This window comes from Dipteris shenzhenensis, chromosome 4 (genome assembly GCF_047967505.1).
Source record: "Dipteris shenzhenensis isolate YYH24624 ecotype China chromosome 4, Dip_SZ_1.0, whole genome shotgun sequence".
Lineage (NCBI taxonomy): Eukaryota > Viridiplantae > Streptophyta > Polypodiopsida > Gleicheniales > Dipteridaceae > Dipteris > Dipteris shenzhenensis.
Genome location: NC_141599.1, coordinates 3,460,502 through 3,473,026, shown reverse-complemented (window position 1 = coordinate 3,473,026; position 12,525 = coordinate 3,460,502). Strand labels below are relative to the sequence as shown.

The 12,525-nt window shown below is 42.7% G+C and overlaps 1 protein-coding gene across 10 annotated transcripts in view; it reads right to left on the bottom strand.

The window, feature by feature from the left end:
• The window catches only part of LOC147902337 (uncharacterized), a 105,284-nt gene that overhangs the window by 57,628 nt on the left and 35,131 nt on the right, over nt 1-12,525 (bottom strand). For all 10 annotated transcript variants that reach the window (XM_087374254.1, XM_087374255.1, XM_087374251.1 and 7 more), the window contains one exon: nt 2,222-2,316. In XM_087374254.1, the coding sequence (XP_087230380.1) occupies nt 2,222-2,316 (95 nt within the window). The remainder of the gene's footprint in view (nt 1-2,221; nt 2,317-12,525) is intronic.

The following is a 12,525-nucleotide window of genomic DNA, read 5'->3' as shown; positions in this document are numbered from 1 at the left end:
AGCCTATAATGAAACAAACTAGCTCATTCCAATTTTTCTTGGCACCCAATGCCAAACAAGAAACCTCCAAGGATAGATGAACCCTCTCTAGACTCTAATAGTTTAAAAGATGGATTCTCGCTTTTTTTTATGATATGATTCATAACCAAACATTCACATAGGACATGAGTTAGTTTGGCTTTAGTGGTCACCCGTTTAAAGGCTTCTCATTGGAAGGATGTACAATCTGAATTGAGTTTTGATCATGAGCAATGTAATCCCACATGGGACCAAGTGATCAAGATAGGCTTGGACTATCTTTTATAGGCCGATCAAAGCTTGACCCTTGGACTGTCTTTTATAGGCCGCCTACAAAGCATGTGGCTTCTTGTGTCAAGTTCCTACAAACTTTAGGCCTTGGCCATCGTGAGCTGAAGGTGTGTGGCTTCTCCTATCCCAATGACCTTAACCATCGTGAGCTGAAGGTGCATGGCTTCTCCTTTCGGGCCGAGCAACAACAGCAAAGATTGACCTTCACCAAGGCTCCAATGTTGTAAGTAGAAGGTACAATAGACATTTCCATGCTCCAAGAGCATACGCTTTCTATAGCACAAACACATAGGAGAGGCAGCCTACTCTCGGGAAGTCCATTTGGTCCCCTGCCTCCGCTCATCAAAGGCGTGTTTGTATCTCGATTGGGCCAGCCAAAGCTTTGGCTAAGGCAAGCTTTTTGCATGCATGGTCGTCTAGATGGAGCCCTGAATTTAGAACTTAGACTTGAGGTCTTGCCATGAATGCACTGGCTTGTCGATAGAGCAAAGGGTCCCTTCTTGACTTGTGAGGAGTTGTTGGAGATATCAACAATCTTGCATTCATAAAGGATGATTCTAACGGAGCACCCTCCTACCCATTATGAGACTTGTGAGATTTTAACAATCTAGTATTCAAAAAGGACAAGTCTAATGGAGCATCCTTTATAGGCATTGCCCCTTCAAGCAAGACAATTGAGAGCAATTGATCTTCTCCACCAAAGTAGAGATCCTTGGTGTGAACCAAAGTTTGCTAGGACCCATTGCAGCCTTCAATTCTAAAATGGTTTCTACATATAAGAGGGCCCTCTTGAGAGTCTTGGCATGTTCTATGTTGGGGACTAGGCCATGCAAAAAGGAGCCTCTACAAGATTCACCCTGCAGGAATTCAAATGTGTGAGAGGAGCAATTGCCATAGACTATTGGCTTCAGCAGCAAAGTTCAAACTTTTATTGATAAAGTAATTATATCATTTGGCGATTCCAAACAGCAAGGGATGGGGTGGGGCATTCACACCCATTCATCGGTTACGAACCTTTGATCCTTATTGTTGTTTCGTCTGTGTGTTTCTATGAATGCTATTGAGTTCCAAAAGTTCACATTTAATGCATGTAACGAATTTGGAATTTGTTGACAGATATTAACCTTCCAACACACGCTCATGACATGTCTACACCACCACTTATGCACAATCAGACCAGCAACACAGACCTTACTTGGACACAGACAGAGTAATGCTAAAAGTTGGAACCTCACTGTAGATGCATGCAGCAGAGTTTTAGCCTCCAATAATACATTTATATTCTCATACCCATCACTATTTTATTTACACAATAGGATTCAAATAAGTGAGAGACAATGACATTTTCATGAGTTATCTTTCCAAATCTGCTTTGAAACCTGCCATGAACAGAAATTCCAACAAATACGGTTGAACAAGAGACATACACAATACCCTAATCAAAGAGACTGAGAAACTTGTGTGTGAGCTGCTTCATGATTGGGCACAACTTTTCATAGAAATGAAGCTCTTCGATGAAGTGCCAACTTCACTAAGTTTATGAAGAATGATCGGATACGTCTCAGAAACCATAAAAGGTTGTGTAACCTCAATTTTATACCTAAAAGGATGACAATTTGTTAAAGATACAGCACAATTAGTGCCCAAAAGAGTTACCAATTCTTTGACAGAATAATGAGTCCCCTATAGTTACTAAAAACTGGCTTTACTTGATTATGCCCAAGGAGCTCTGGAGCCCACCTCCATCAATATAGGGGGGAAAAACTAGAAGAGATTGTTTATTACATTGCCAATCGCATGAATTACTTCCAAATCCTTCCCATGATGCAATACCACCATGAAAGAAACGAACAATCTCCAATAATCACCTTCACTATAAGAACAAAATGAAAAATGTAAAGCAAAATCTCACAAGTTAGAGGCCGTAGACAACTTGTATAATCAGACAATTTCACTCCGCAAATTTCATCCAAATCGTCTGCTGTCACACATGATTGAGCAGAATTCCTGCACAAGGAAGTTAGACCTTGTTGAATCAATTGGAAAATCGAGAGACAGAGAGATGTGCTCTGTCTCTGTACAACAATTCAATACAGAAGATTAAAAATCCAATCTTAAAGGTTCAAATGGACAATCCTCCTTACACAGCAGCACATTTACACAGGCTTAATACAAAATCCACTTGTGAATTAGGTGAAGTCATTTATCCAAACTCAAACACAGAATAAACTGGATGCTTCAGCAGATACAGACAAGCTCCATAAAGGAGGTACTGTAAGTAATTTGTAAATTGTCCTCCACCTACTTAAATCTCAGCAAAATTCATGAGGACCAACATAACTTGTGCATTGAAGATGGCAACTAGACACAGCATCTAACAGAACGCTGGGTCCCCTGTTCAATGGCATGATCTTTACAACTTTGACGCTACCTGGCAGACAAATAAGGACATGCAACAATACCCTAACATCTTGCAGAAGTATTTTCAGCATTAGATGTGAATCGGTGATTCACTTTACTCCAACACATCATTTCCACCAAAGTCTTATTTTGAGTCCGATGGGATGTCACGATTCATCATTAATACCTTTCCTAAGCATTAGACTTATGAATGGTTGACTTGTGGAAGGGCATGCCCTTTCAATGGGATGGTTGGGAATGGAGATAAGAGGAATGTGGAGATGCAAGAGTTGTGTTACAAAGAAAGAGCAAAATGAGGAATATATCGTCTACAAAGGAAGCTAACCCTAGGGGGCAAAAACTCCTATCTGGAGGGAAAGTGCCCCAAGGGTGTGTTCACAACACACTACTCATAATATCACCCTATAGTGGCAATGTAAACATGTTCAAGAAAGTAGATCAGTAACCATAAGGTATCAAGCCTAAAGCTTTACGGAAAGCTTCAAACTTTTCTCTTGCGCCTTATACCTCCAACGCATACATCACGTGGTCATGACATAAAAGATACCTATATGCCAAGCCTTGCAGACTGCCTTTCGGTTGCCGTCACAATGATTGCATGAACGTTCCGCCTTTAGCGCTTCCTTCTCTACATCTATTCTTGTGTCAGGGGTCCATCATCCTTGATTCTTTCCCTGCTATGGAGATGCCAAGGCTCTTGAGCCACCACCATAGGAGGAACTCTCAAATCTCTCCTCCTGATCCACCGCCGTGGGAGGAACTCTGAAATCTCTCCTCCTAATTGAGCACAATGGGTACCAATTCTTCCCAAGTCAGTATGTTCATCCAACCACTATTAATCAACGATGAATAGAAGGTAGGGGTATGTCATCCTTGATTCTTTCCCTGCTATGGAGCTGCCAAGGCTTTTGAGCCACCGCTGTGGGAGGAACTCTGAAATCTCTCCTCTTGATCGAGTACCATGGGTACCAATTCTTTCCAAGTCAATGTGTTCATCCTGCCACTAGTAATCAAAGACAAATATAAGGCAGAGTACTGAGAAGACAACTAAGAGATCAGTGTAATGGCCATATCCTTAGAGGATATCTCTTTCCCCGCCTGAAGAATCACCTGTTGAAGCTCTTGGAGCTTGTTGATATGCTCCTACATCAATGGAGACTTTGCAGGATCCAACACCCTCGTCTCATGTAGAAAAGGGGTAGGGGATAGATTTGAGAAAGGGGGATTGAGGAGAGGAAGGGAGAGAAGCGAGGAGAAGGGGGTAGGAGAGAGGAAGAGCTGGAAAGGGGAGAGAGAGAGAGAGAGAGAGAGCGAGAGAGAGTAGGCTGCAAGGAGGAGGAGGGAGGGAAGAGTAGATAAGATTAGATGTCACATCAAAAGTATACAATGAGTGGTGGATGGAGACTTTTGCCCTCAAAATTACATGTATCGCCTGCTACGCAAGGGTGCTAGGACATCAAGGTGATGCTGATCAGCCTAGTAAAAGATTCAATGTATACCATGTTGCGGAGTACTCAATCTCTGAAACCCACAATGCGCTTGGGAACATAGAGGATATGACCCTCCTCATCCATAGGTGGCAACTCAAATAGGACATGCACATGCTGTCCCACATGTGGTTTCAGCAAGGATACATGGAAAATGTCATGAATCTTGGAGGTATTGGGTAGCTCCAATTGATATGCTACCTCTCCAACCTTGTGAATGATCTTGCAGGGACTGTAATATCTATGAGCAAGCTTTCTATTGGTATTTACTCTTAGTGAGGCATAACGATTCTTATGGAGACGCAAGTGCACATAATCCCCCTCTTTGAAAGACCAATATCTCCTATGTTCATCCGCATACTTCTTCTACGGCATCCTACATATTCCTTTTAGCCAACTGCAGAAGAGCATCCATCCTTTCCAAATCATTCTGTGCTTGCTGATTTTTACAGCCATGTCTGCAATTGAAGTGGGCATTACAACCTTGCATCCATGCATTGCCTCAACGGGGCTCATGCCAATAGAAAGGTGTTTGGTACTATTGTAGCAAAATTCAAGAAATGCCAACCATCTATCCCAAGACTTCTGAGTACCATGACAAAAGTGCCTCAAGTATTCCTCCACCCATTTGTTTACCCTTTTAGATTGTCCATCAGTCTCAGGTCCATCAGTCTCAGGATGGTATGTAGTGCTAGGTGTGAGCAAAGTACCCACTACTGTAAATAACTCCTGCCAAAGGTGACCCACAAATTTTGCATCTTTGCCACTAAAAATTTCTTTAGGAAATCCATGACGCATATTGAAGACATGCTCAATGACTTGTCAAGCAACCTATGATGCTGAATAACGGGTCTTCGTCGGTATGAAGTGGGACTGTTTTGTCATTCTATCCACCACAACATAGATGATGTCCCGTCCCCTCCAGTAGAAGGCAAGCTTGTGATGTCCATTTTCCCTCTGGAATGGGTAATGGCTGAAAGAGATCTGTAGGTAATTTGCTGTCCACTTTTTTCTGCTAGCAAGACAAGCATTTAGCCACGTATTTAACCACATCCCGCCACATGCCTTCCCAGATAAAGCTCAATTTAATTCTCTTTTATATCTTAGTGACACCCGTATGTCCAGCCATGGGAAAGAAATGCATTTCTTGCAAAACCAGCTGTCTATATTGTGACTCTGGCACTACATAACACCACAACAGCCCATTATGCAATTTGAATTTCGAATGACCCTAGCTAGAAGGCTTCTGCAAATCTGAAAATATGGGAGCTGCTGTAGAATTCTGCATATACTCTTTCCTGAACGCCATGAATTCACTCCTAATATATGGTAGATATAGCAAACAAATTGCAAGCCCACATCTTGGACAACGCATTTGCAACCACATTTTCCTTCCCCTAACTATACAATGTCAAAATCATAGGATTGAACTGTAGCCAACCACCTCTTTTGCTTATATGACAAATTTGGCTGGGTGAGGAAGAGAAGAATCGAGTGTCCTATGATCTATTTTCACCTTAACTTTGCTCCCGTATAGATAGTAGTGCCATTTCTTGAAAGCATGCAAGATAGCCAACATCTCCTAATCATAAACGTGGTAATTGAGTTCCTTGGCATCAAACTTCCTGCTTTCAAAGGCTATTACCCCGTGTTCTTGCCTTATACCAGCCCCCGATCCTTTTGCCACTGGCATCTACCTCCACAATGAAAGGACGTGAAAAATCAGGGCATACCAAGGCAAGTGCATGAGTGAGAGCAAATTTCAGGTCTTCAAAACTGCGTTTTCTTCCTTTGACCACATTAAAGCATCCTTCCTCAAGAGGTCAGCAAGAGGAGCTGCCCCCTTGGCAAATTTACAAATAAAGCGCCTGTCGAAGGAAGCAAGGCCTAAAAGTCTTCTCAATTGGGTGAGGTTTTGTGGCTGTGGTCAACCTTTAATGCTTTCACCTTTGCAGGATCCACCCAAATACCATGTATACGTATAATATGCACCAGGTACTCAACCTCCTCTTCCATAAAAGTGCATTTGCTGGCCTTTGCATAAAGCTGATGCATGCTCAAAATTTGCAGCACCTGCTTCACATGCTTAATGTGCTCCTACCTATCCTTGCTGTAATTTGTAAATGAGGGAAATCATCAAAGAAAACCAGCACGCATCTAATCTTGTTCATCAGTGCCTAAAAGATGCCCGGTGCATTAGTCAATCCAAAAGGCATCACCTTGAATTCATACAAGCCCCGTTCTGTATGGAAGGCCGTCTTGTGCTCATCTCCTTCTTTCACCCTGATTTTATCTTCGTGAAAAACTGAGCATTTGAGTCCATCCAACAAGTCATCAATCCTGTGGATTGGAAATGTGTTCTTGATAGTGGCCTTCTTGAGATCCCTGTAATCAATGCACATGCGATATGATCCAGTGCTCTTCAACCAACTGTCTTGCTGAAATGACCTGCATTTTCGGGGCTATCATGCTCTGTAATACCACTTGCTTACCCCCGTGTGCAAAGAAGAGTGTCAAGGCATGCAAGTCCATCCTGAATTCTACTGCAAAATCATAGTCATCAGAGAGCCTGATCCTCGCACCCTGGCAACATAGTCTACTGATCATGTGCTGCACTACAACAGCCCATTATGCAATTTAAATTCCGAATGACCCTGGCTAGAAGGCTTCTGCAAATCTGAAAATATGGGAGCTGCCTTAGAATTCTGCATATACTCTTCCTGAATGCCATGAATCCACTCCTCCCTACATCCTAGACAAAGCATCTACAACCACATTTTCCTTTCCCTTTCTGTACTCAATGTCCAAATCATAGGATTGAACTGCAGCCAACCACCTCCTTTTGCTTATATGAAAATTTTGGCTGAGTGAGGAAGAATCTAAGTGTCCTATGATTTGTTTTCACCTTAATTTTGCTCCCGTACAGATAGTGGTGCCATTTCTTGAAAGCATGCAAGATAGCCAACATCTCATGAGCATAAACACGGGAATTGAGTTCCTTGGCATAAACACGGGAATTGAGTTCCTTGGCATCAAACTTCCTGCTTCAAAACCTATTACCCCGTGTTCCTGCCTCAAAACAGCCCCCCAATCCTTTGCCACTGGCATCTGGCTCCACAATGAAAGGATGTAAAAAATCAGGGCACGCCAAGACAGGTGCATAAGTGGGAGCAAATTTCAAAATCTTCGAAACTGCCTTGTGCTTCCTTTGACGACCTAAAAGCATCATTCTTTAAGAGGTCAGTAAGATGAGCTGCCCTCTTGGCAAATTTGCGAATAAAGCGCTTGTAGAAGGAAGCAAGACCTAAAAATCCTCTCAATTGGGTGGGATTTTGTGATTGTGGCCAATCTTTAATGCATTTCACCTTTGCAGGATCCACTTGAATGCCATCTCTACTCACCATATGCCCCAGGTTCTCAACCTCCTCTCCTATAAAAGTGCATTTGCTAGCCTTTGCATAAAGCTGATGCATCCTCAAAATTTTCAGCACCTACTTCACATGCTTAAGGTGCTCCTACCTATCATTGCTATAAATCAGGATATCATCCAACACAAATCTGAAAAGAAGAGGCTGCAATATCTTGTTCATCAACGCTTGAAAGGTGACCGGTTCAGTATTCAATCCAAAAGGCATCACCTTGAATTACTACAAGCCCCGTTCTGTGCAGAAGGCCGTCTTGTTCTCATCTCCTTCTTTCACCCTGATTTGATGGTAGCCAAACCTCAAATCTATGTTTGTGAAAAACTGAGCACCCTTGAGTTCATCCAACAGGTCATCAATCCTAGGGATTGATCCATCTTTCTTCTCTACCAGCGTGAATAACCAGCCTTCTCAAGAATGCAAATGTGTGCAATGCATACAGAATTTGAATGCCAATTGGCCCTCCAATGGGGAAGAGCGCCCTCGTGAGAGTACTTGTTTTTATTTTCAACCTACATGCAAGGTGTGTGAGAGATGGCGGATGAATGCAAGGTGAATGAAGAATGCTACGTGAGATTCACAATGAAAGAGTGATACCCTTTCATTAATGTCCCCTTTTGCGTACGCTTCTCTTTTACTTCTACATTTGCATCTCCTCTTCATACTCTGCAATAGTCTTCTCTTGGTAGTACACGATCTCTTCTGAATCAAAACTTAAATCTCATCTTCAAGTTCTGGTTCCTCTCTATGCTGAATATTCAAAATGCAGAAGTACCTCCATAGTGCCTCTTCAGTATCTCTTCATGCTCAGAATCCTCTTCTGAATACTTAGCTGCTGAAATCTCTTTACAGTGACCTGCTCAATAAGCTGAAACATGTTCTCAACAAACTGGTCGGTATTAAAACGATTCTCTCACCCAAATGTTTAATTGAACTAGGTGGACCTTGGCTATAGATGATTTTGTGATGAAGAGCTTCTTAATCTATAGAGATTATAGATCATCACTCTCTTTTTCCAACTCTTCTATTTCAGCCCTATTCATCCTATCAGACGCTCTAGATAGAGAGAAAAATATTTATTCTATGTCCATACTCTACAATAAATATGCCTACTCTCTATTCAGTTCACACATCCATACACCCGTGTTGGCTCAACGGATAGCATTTACTCTTGGTTCTATGTTCACCGTAGAGTCTTGGGATGAGGAGGTAGAAGCCTCACCCTCCTGCTTAGATGCTTTGCCTTTTCCTTTTACAGAATTCGTTTTGACAATTTTGGCTAACAGAGTAGGACATTTATACCATGGATGCCCTGTCTTATGTTTCTTACATCCGAAACATTTACCCTCCTTGATTAGCTTTTTCTTCTCATCATCAGTCATGGAAGGAAATGGTATCCATCCAGGACATGATTGGTTGTTAACATTTTGTACAATAGCTTTCTTTTTTCCTTTGTTCAAAGGCTTCTAAGGATTCAATTTCCTCTCCGCAATCTCAGCAAATTTAGTGAGGTCTTTCAAGGTGGTTGGGCTGAACATTTCACCCTCATACCTCACTTTCGGGGTTAGGGCTACCCTCCTTAATTAGCTTTTTCTTCTCATCGTCAGTCATGAAAGGAAATGGTATCCATCCAAGACGTGATTGGTTGTTAACATTTTGTACAATAGCTTTCTCTTTTCCTTTGTTGAAAGGCTTCTGTCTCCACAATCTCAGCCAATTTAATGAGGTCTTTCATGGTGGTTGGGTTGAACATTTCAACCTCATACCTCACTTTCGGAATTAGGGTTGCTAAATACTTCTTCCTTTTATCATTCTCACTCTTCTCAAGTAACTCTAAAGAGAGTTTCCAGAACCTAGCTGTAAATTCAACGTTACTCTCATTATCGAATTGTCTCAACCTTTAACGGAATATCAATTCTTCTTCATGCCTCGGAGGCATGAAAGTAGCCTTAAGCTGCTCTGCAAATTTGGACCATTGAAGAATAGGCTCTTTTCCTGTTTGTGATAAGAACCACCACATTAAAGCATCCTTTTGTAGATGCAGTGTGGCAAGAGCAAGCTTCTCATGGTCGGTCTTATCTTGATGGGCAAAATATAGCTCAAAATGGCGAAGCCAATTGAGGATTTTATCCGCCTCTCTTGCTCCATCATACTTTGGGAACTCTATTCTCTCTCAAGGTTGGAATTTAGCTCTCTTTGAGGGGGTACTTAAATCGTCATCCCCAAAATTCAGCACTCTCTTAGTCGCTGATTTTGTCATAATGGAATGTTCAATCATATGGATAAGCTGAGAAACCAGCTTATCAACGGGAGACTCCTCTCTCCCTCTTGCACTTGGATTATAATTCATGTGTACGGGATTTTGAGTTAAAGGCGTAAACTCAACGCCTTGCTCTTGGATGAACTCATTTCTCCCTTCATTTCTGAAGGAAAAATCCCTATCAAGAGATTCTTGAAGGAGAGATGAAGGTAATTCTATATGGGTTATCATACTCAATATGTCTAAAACTCTCATCTACATCATCCTCTTCAGGAGGAGGTCATGGTGTTCTCTCCCTATCTCCTTCTGGTAGTGGAGAAAAAAGGACAAGTTCATTATTAAATATCCCTTCCCCTTCCATTCTTTCCTTTTAGTAATACAAGAGGGAAAATGACTTGCTGTAATTTCAGAAAAGGGGTTTATTTTACAGCAAAAGTCAAGTGTTGTAGAGTTGGTGGTACTTAGCTGACTCCCGCTTCGTTTGTGTCGAGAAAACACTTGAAATGACCTCTTCTTCCTCCTCTTTTAAGCTTTTCTTCTTGTATTTTTGCTGTAAACTGTTGAGCTCCGTTTGGGCTACTTATTTTGAGTGGATTGGAGCTCTAGATACCGTTATAGGGGGTACTTGATGGGTGGATCACCCCCTTAAAATCTTGTTCCAATCTGGCTTTCCGTTGGGGAGAACCGGGGGGTCTCTTTTCCCCACAGTTTATGGGTTTTAAGGGTCTATTCGCACGGGGGGGAGTCACCCCATTAGGACACCCCATTCCTCATCCAAAGACCCAAAAAATCAGAGAAAACACTTACCTCTGAGACTCCAAAATTCAGTAGCCCTTGCTCCGCTACTCAAGAAATCAGGAATACAACGTGCGGACAGTCTTCCGTCCTTTCGGTCCAGCTCTGCTACCAAACCCCCAGAATTCCGCTATTCAAGGCATGGCCTCATCGTATGCTGCCTTCAGGCCACTGCGTGTCTTCCGTCCGCCATTCTACCTCTCGCACCTTCTTGCATGTGGCCTGTAGTGCAGAGCTTTGTCACTTACTGTCGTGCGTCCTTCCCATACAGACCCTTTGCTGCGCTGCGCTGCAGTGTCACGCTACACTCTTCCTTTTCTCCTACTGTCCCTTTCGTGGATTGTCGCTGCTCTGATACCAAATGTGAAGAACCAGCCTTCTCAAGAATGCAAATGTGTGCAATGCATGCAGACCCTTTACTGCGCTGCGTTGCAGTGTCACGCTACACTCTTCCTTTTCTCCTACTGCCCCTTTCGTGGATTGTCGCTGCTCTGATACCAAATGTGAAGAACCAGCCTTCTCAAGAATGCAAATGTGTGCAATGCATGCAGAATTTGAATGCCAATTGGCCCTCCAATGGAAAAGAGTGCCCTCGTGAGAGTACTTGTTTCTATTTTCGACCTACATGCAAAGGAGAGATGGTGGATGAATGCAAGGTGAATGAAGAATGCTACGTGAGATTCACAATGAAAGGGTGATACCCTTTCATTAATGTCCCTTGAAATCACTCAAGTGCCATCTTCCCATTTACACCTACCCTTAGCCTATGACCCCATGCATCTACCATTCAATGCACCTTAATGCATCCTTCCCTTCCTATTGCCCCTAGGACCTAGACACGTGTGTGCACATTTTTATTAATAGAATAAGTATCACATGTACAAATTCGATGCCGTCTGAAGCAGCGGCTCCAGCTCGACTAGTCCTATCTACTCAGATGATCCACCACCATAACAAATCGGTCGGTGTCCATCATAAATACACATACATGTTACACCATTGGCGTATAAAAGATGATAACGTTTTAATGTCTACTTATCACGGATTAGTGATTTCTCTTGTCATGACAACCAAAAGCATTGGGGAGGCAAAAGGAGAAGTGCTATGAGAAATGTTGTTCTTCTCAAGCAATTCCCACACTTGTACTGCCACTTCCTCCCGCTCAACTTTGGAAAGACAGTATGGAGCTTTGTTTATGGGCTTACTACCAAGCTCCAAAACAATGGCATGATCCACATCCCTCTTGGGAGGCAATTGGGATGGCATATCAACACAAATTCAGAGAACAATATCTGCATATCCAAGTCATCCGCATGGGGAATGCTTCCCTTCTGAGCTACAAACACATTCTTCAAGGCATAGATGGCATTCCTGTTCTTGAGCTCTCTGGCCAATTGTATTGCTGAAATGACCTGCATTTTCGGGGCTGTCATGCCCTGCAATACCACTTGCTTACCCCTATGTGCAAGGTGGAGTGTCAAGGCAATCAAATCCATGCTGAATTCTCCCAGAGATTTCATCCAATCGCAGCCCAAGACAACCTCAATCGGACCCATGTCCAGTGCACAAAAATCTTCTGCAAAATCATAGTCATCAGTGAGCCTGATCCTCGGTCCCTGGCCACTTCCACTCTCAGACCATGGTCTATGTTGTCCATTGACCACTTCCACTCTCAAAACATGGTCTATCTCATAGCAATCAGCCCCACCTTCTACAAGGTCTTGGTATTAAAGAAGCTATGAGTGCTCCCGCTGTCCACAAGCATGTGAACTGTATGGTCCTTGATCTCACCCATTAATCTAATAGTCTCAACACTCCAAGCGGGAGATAG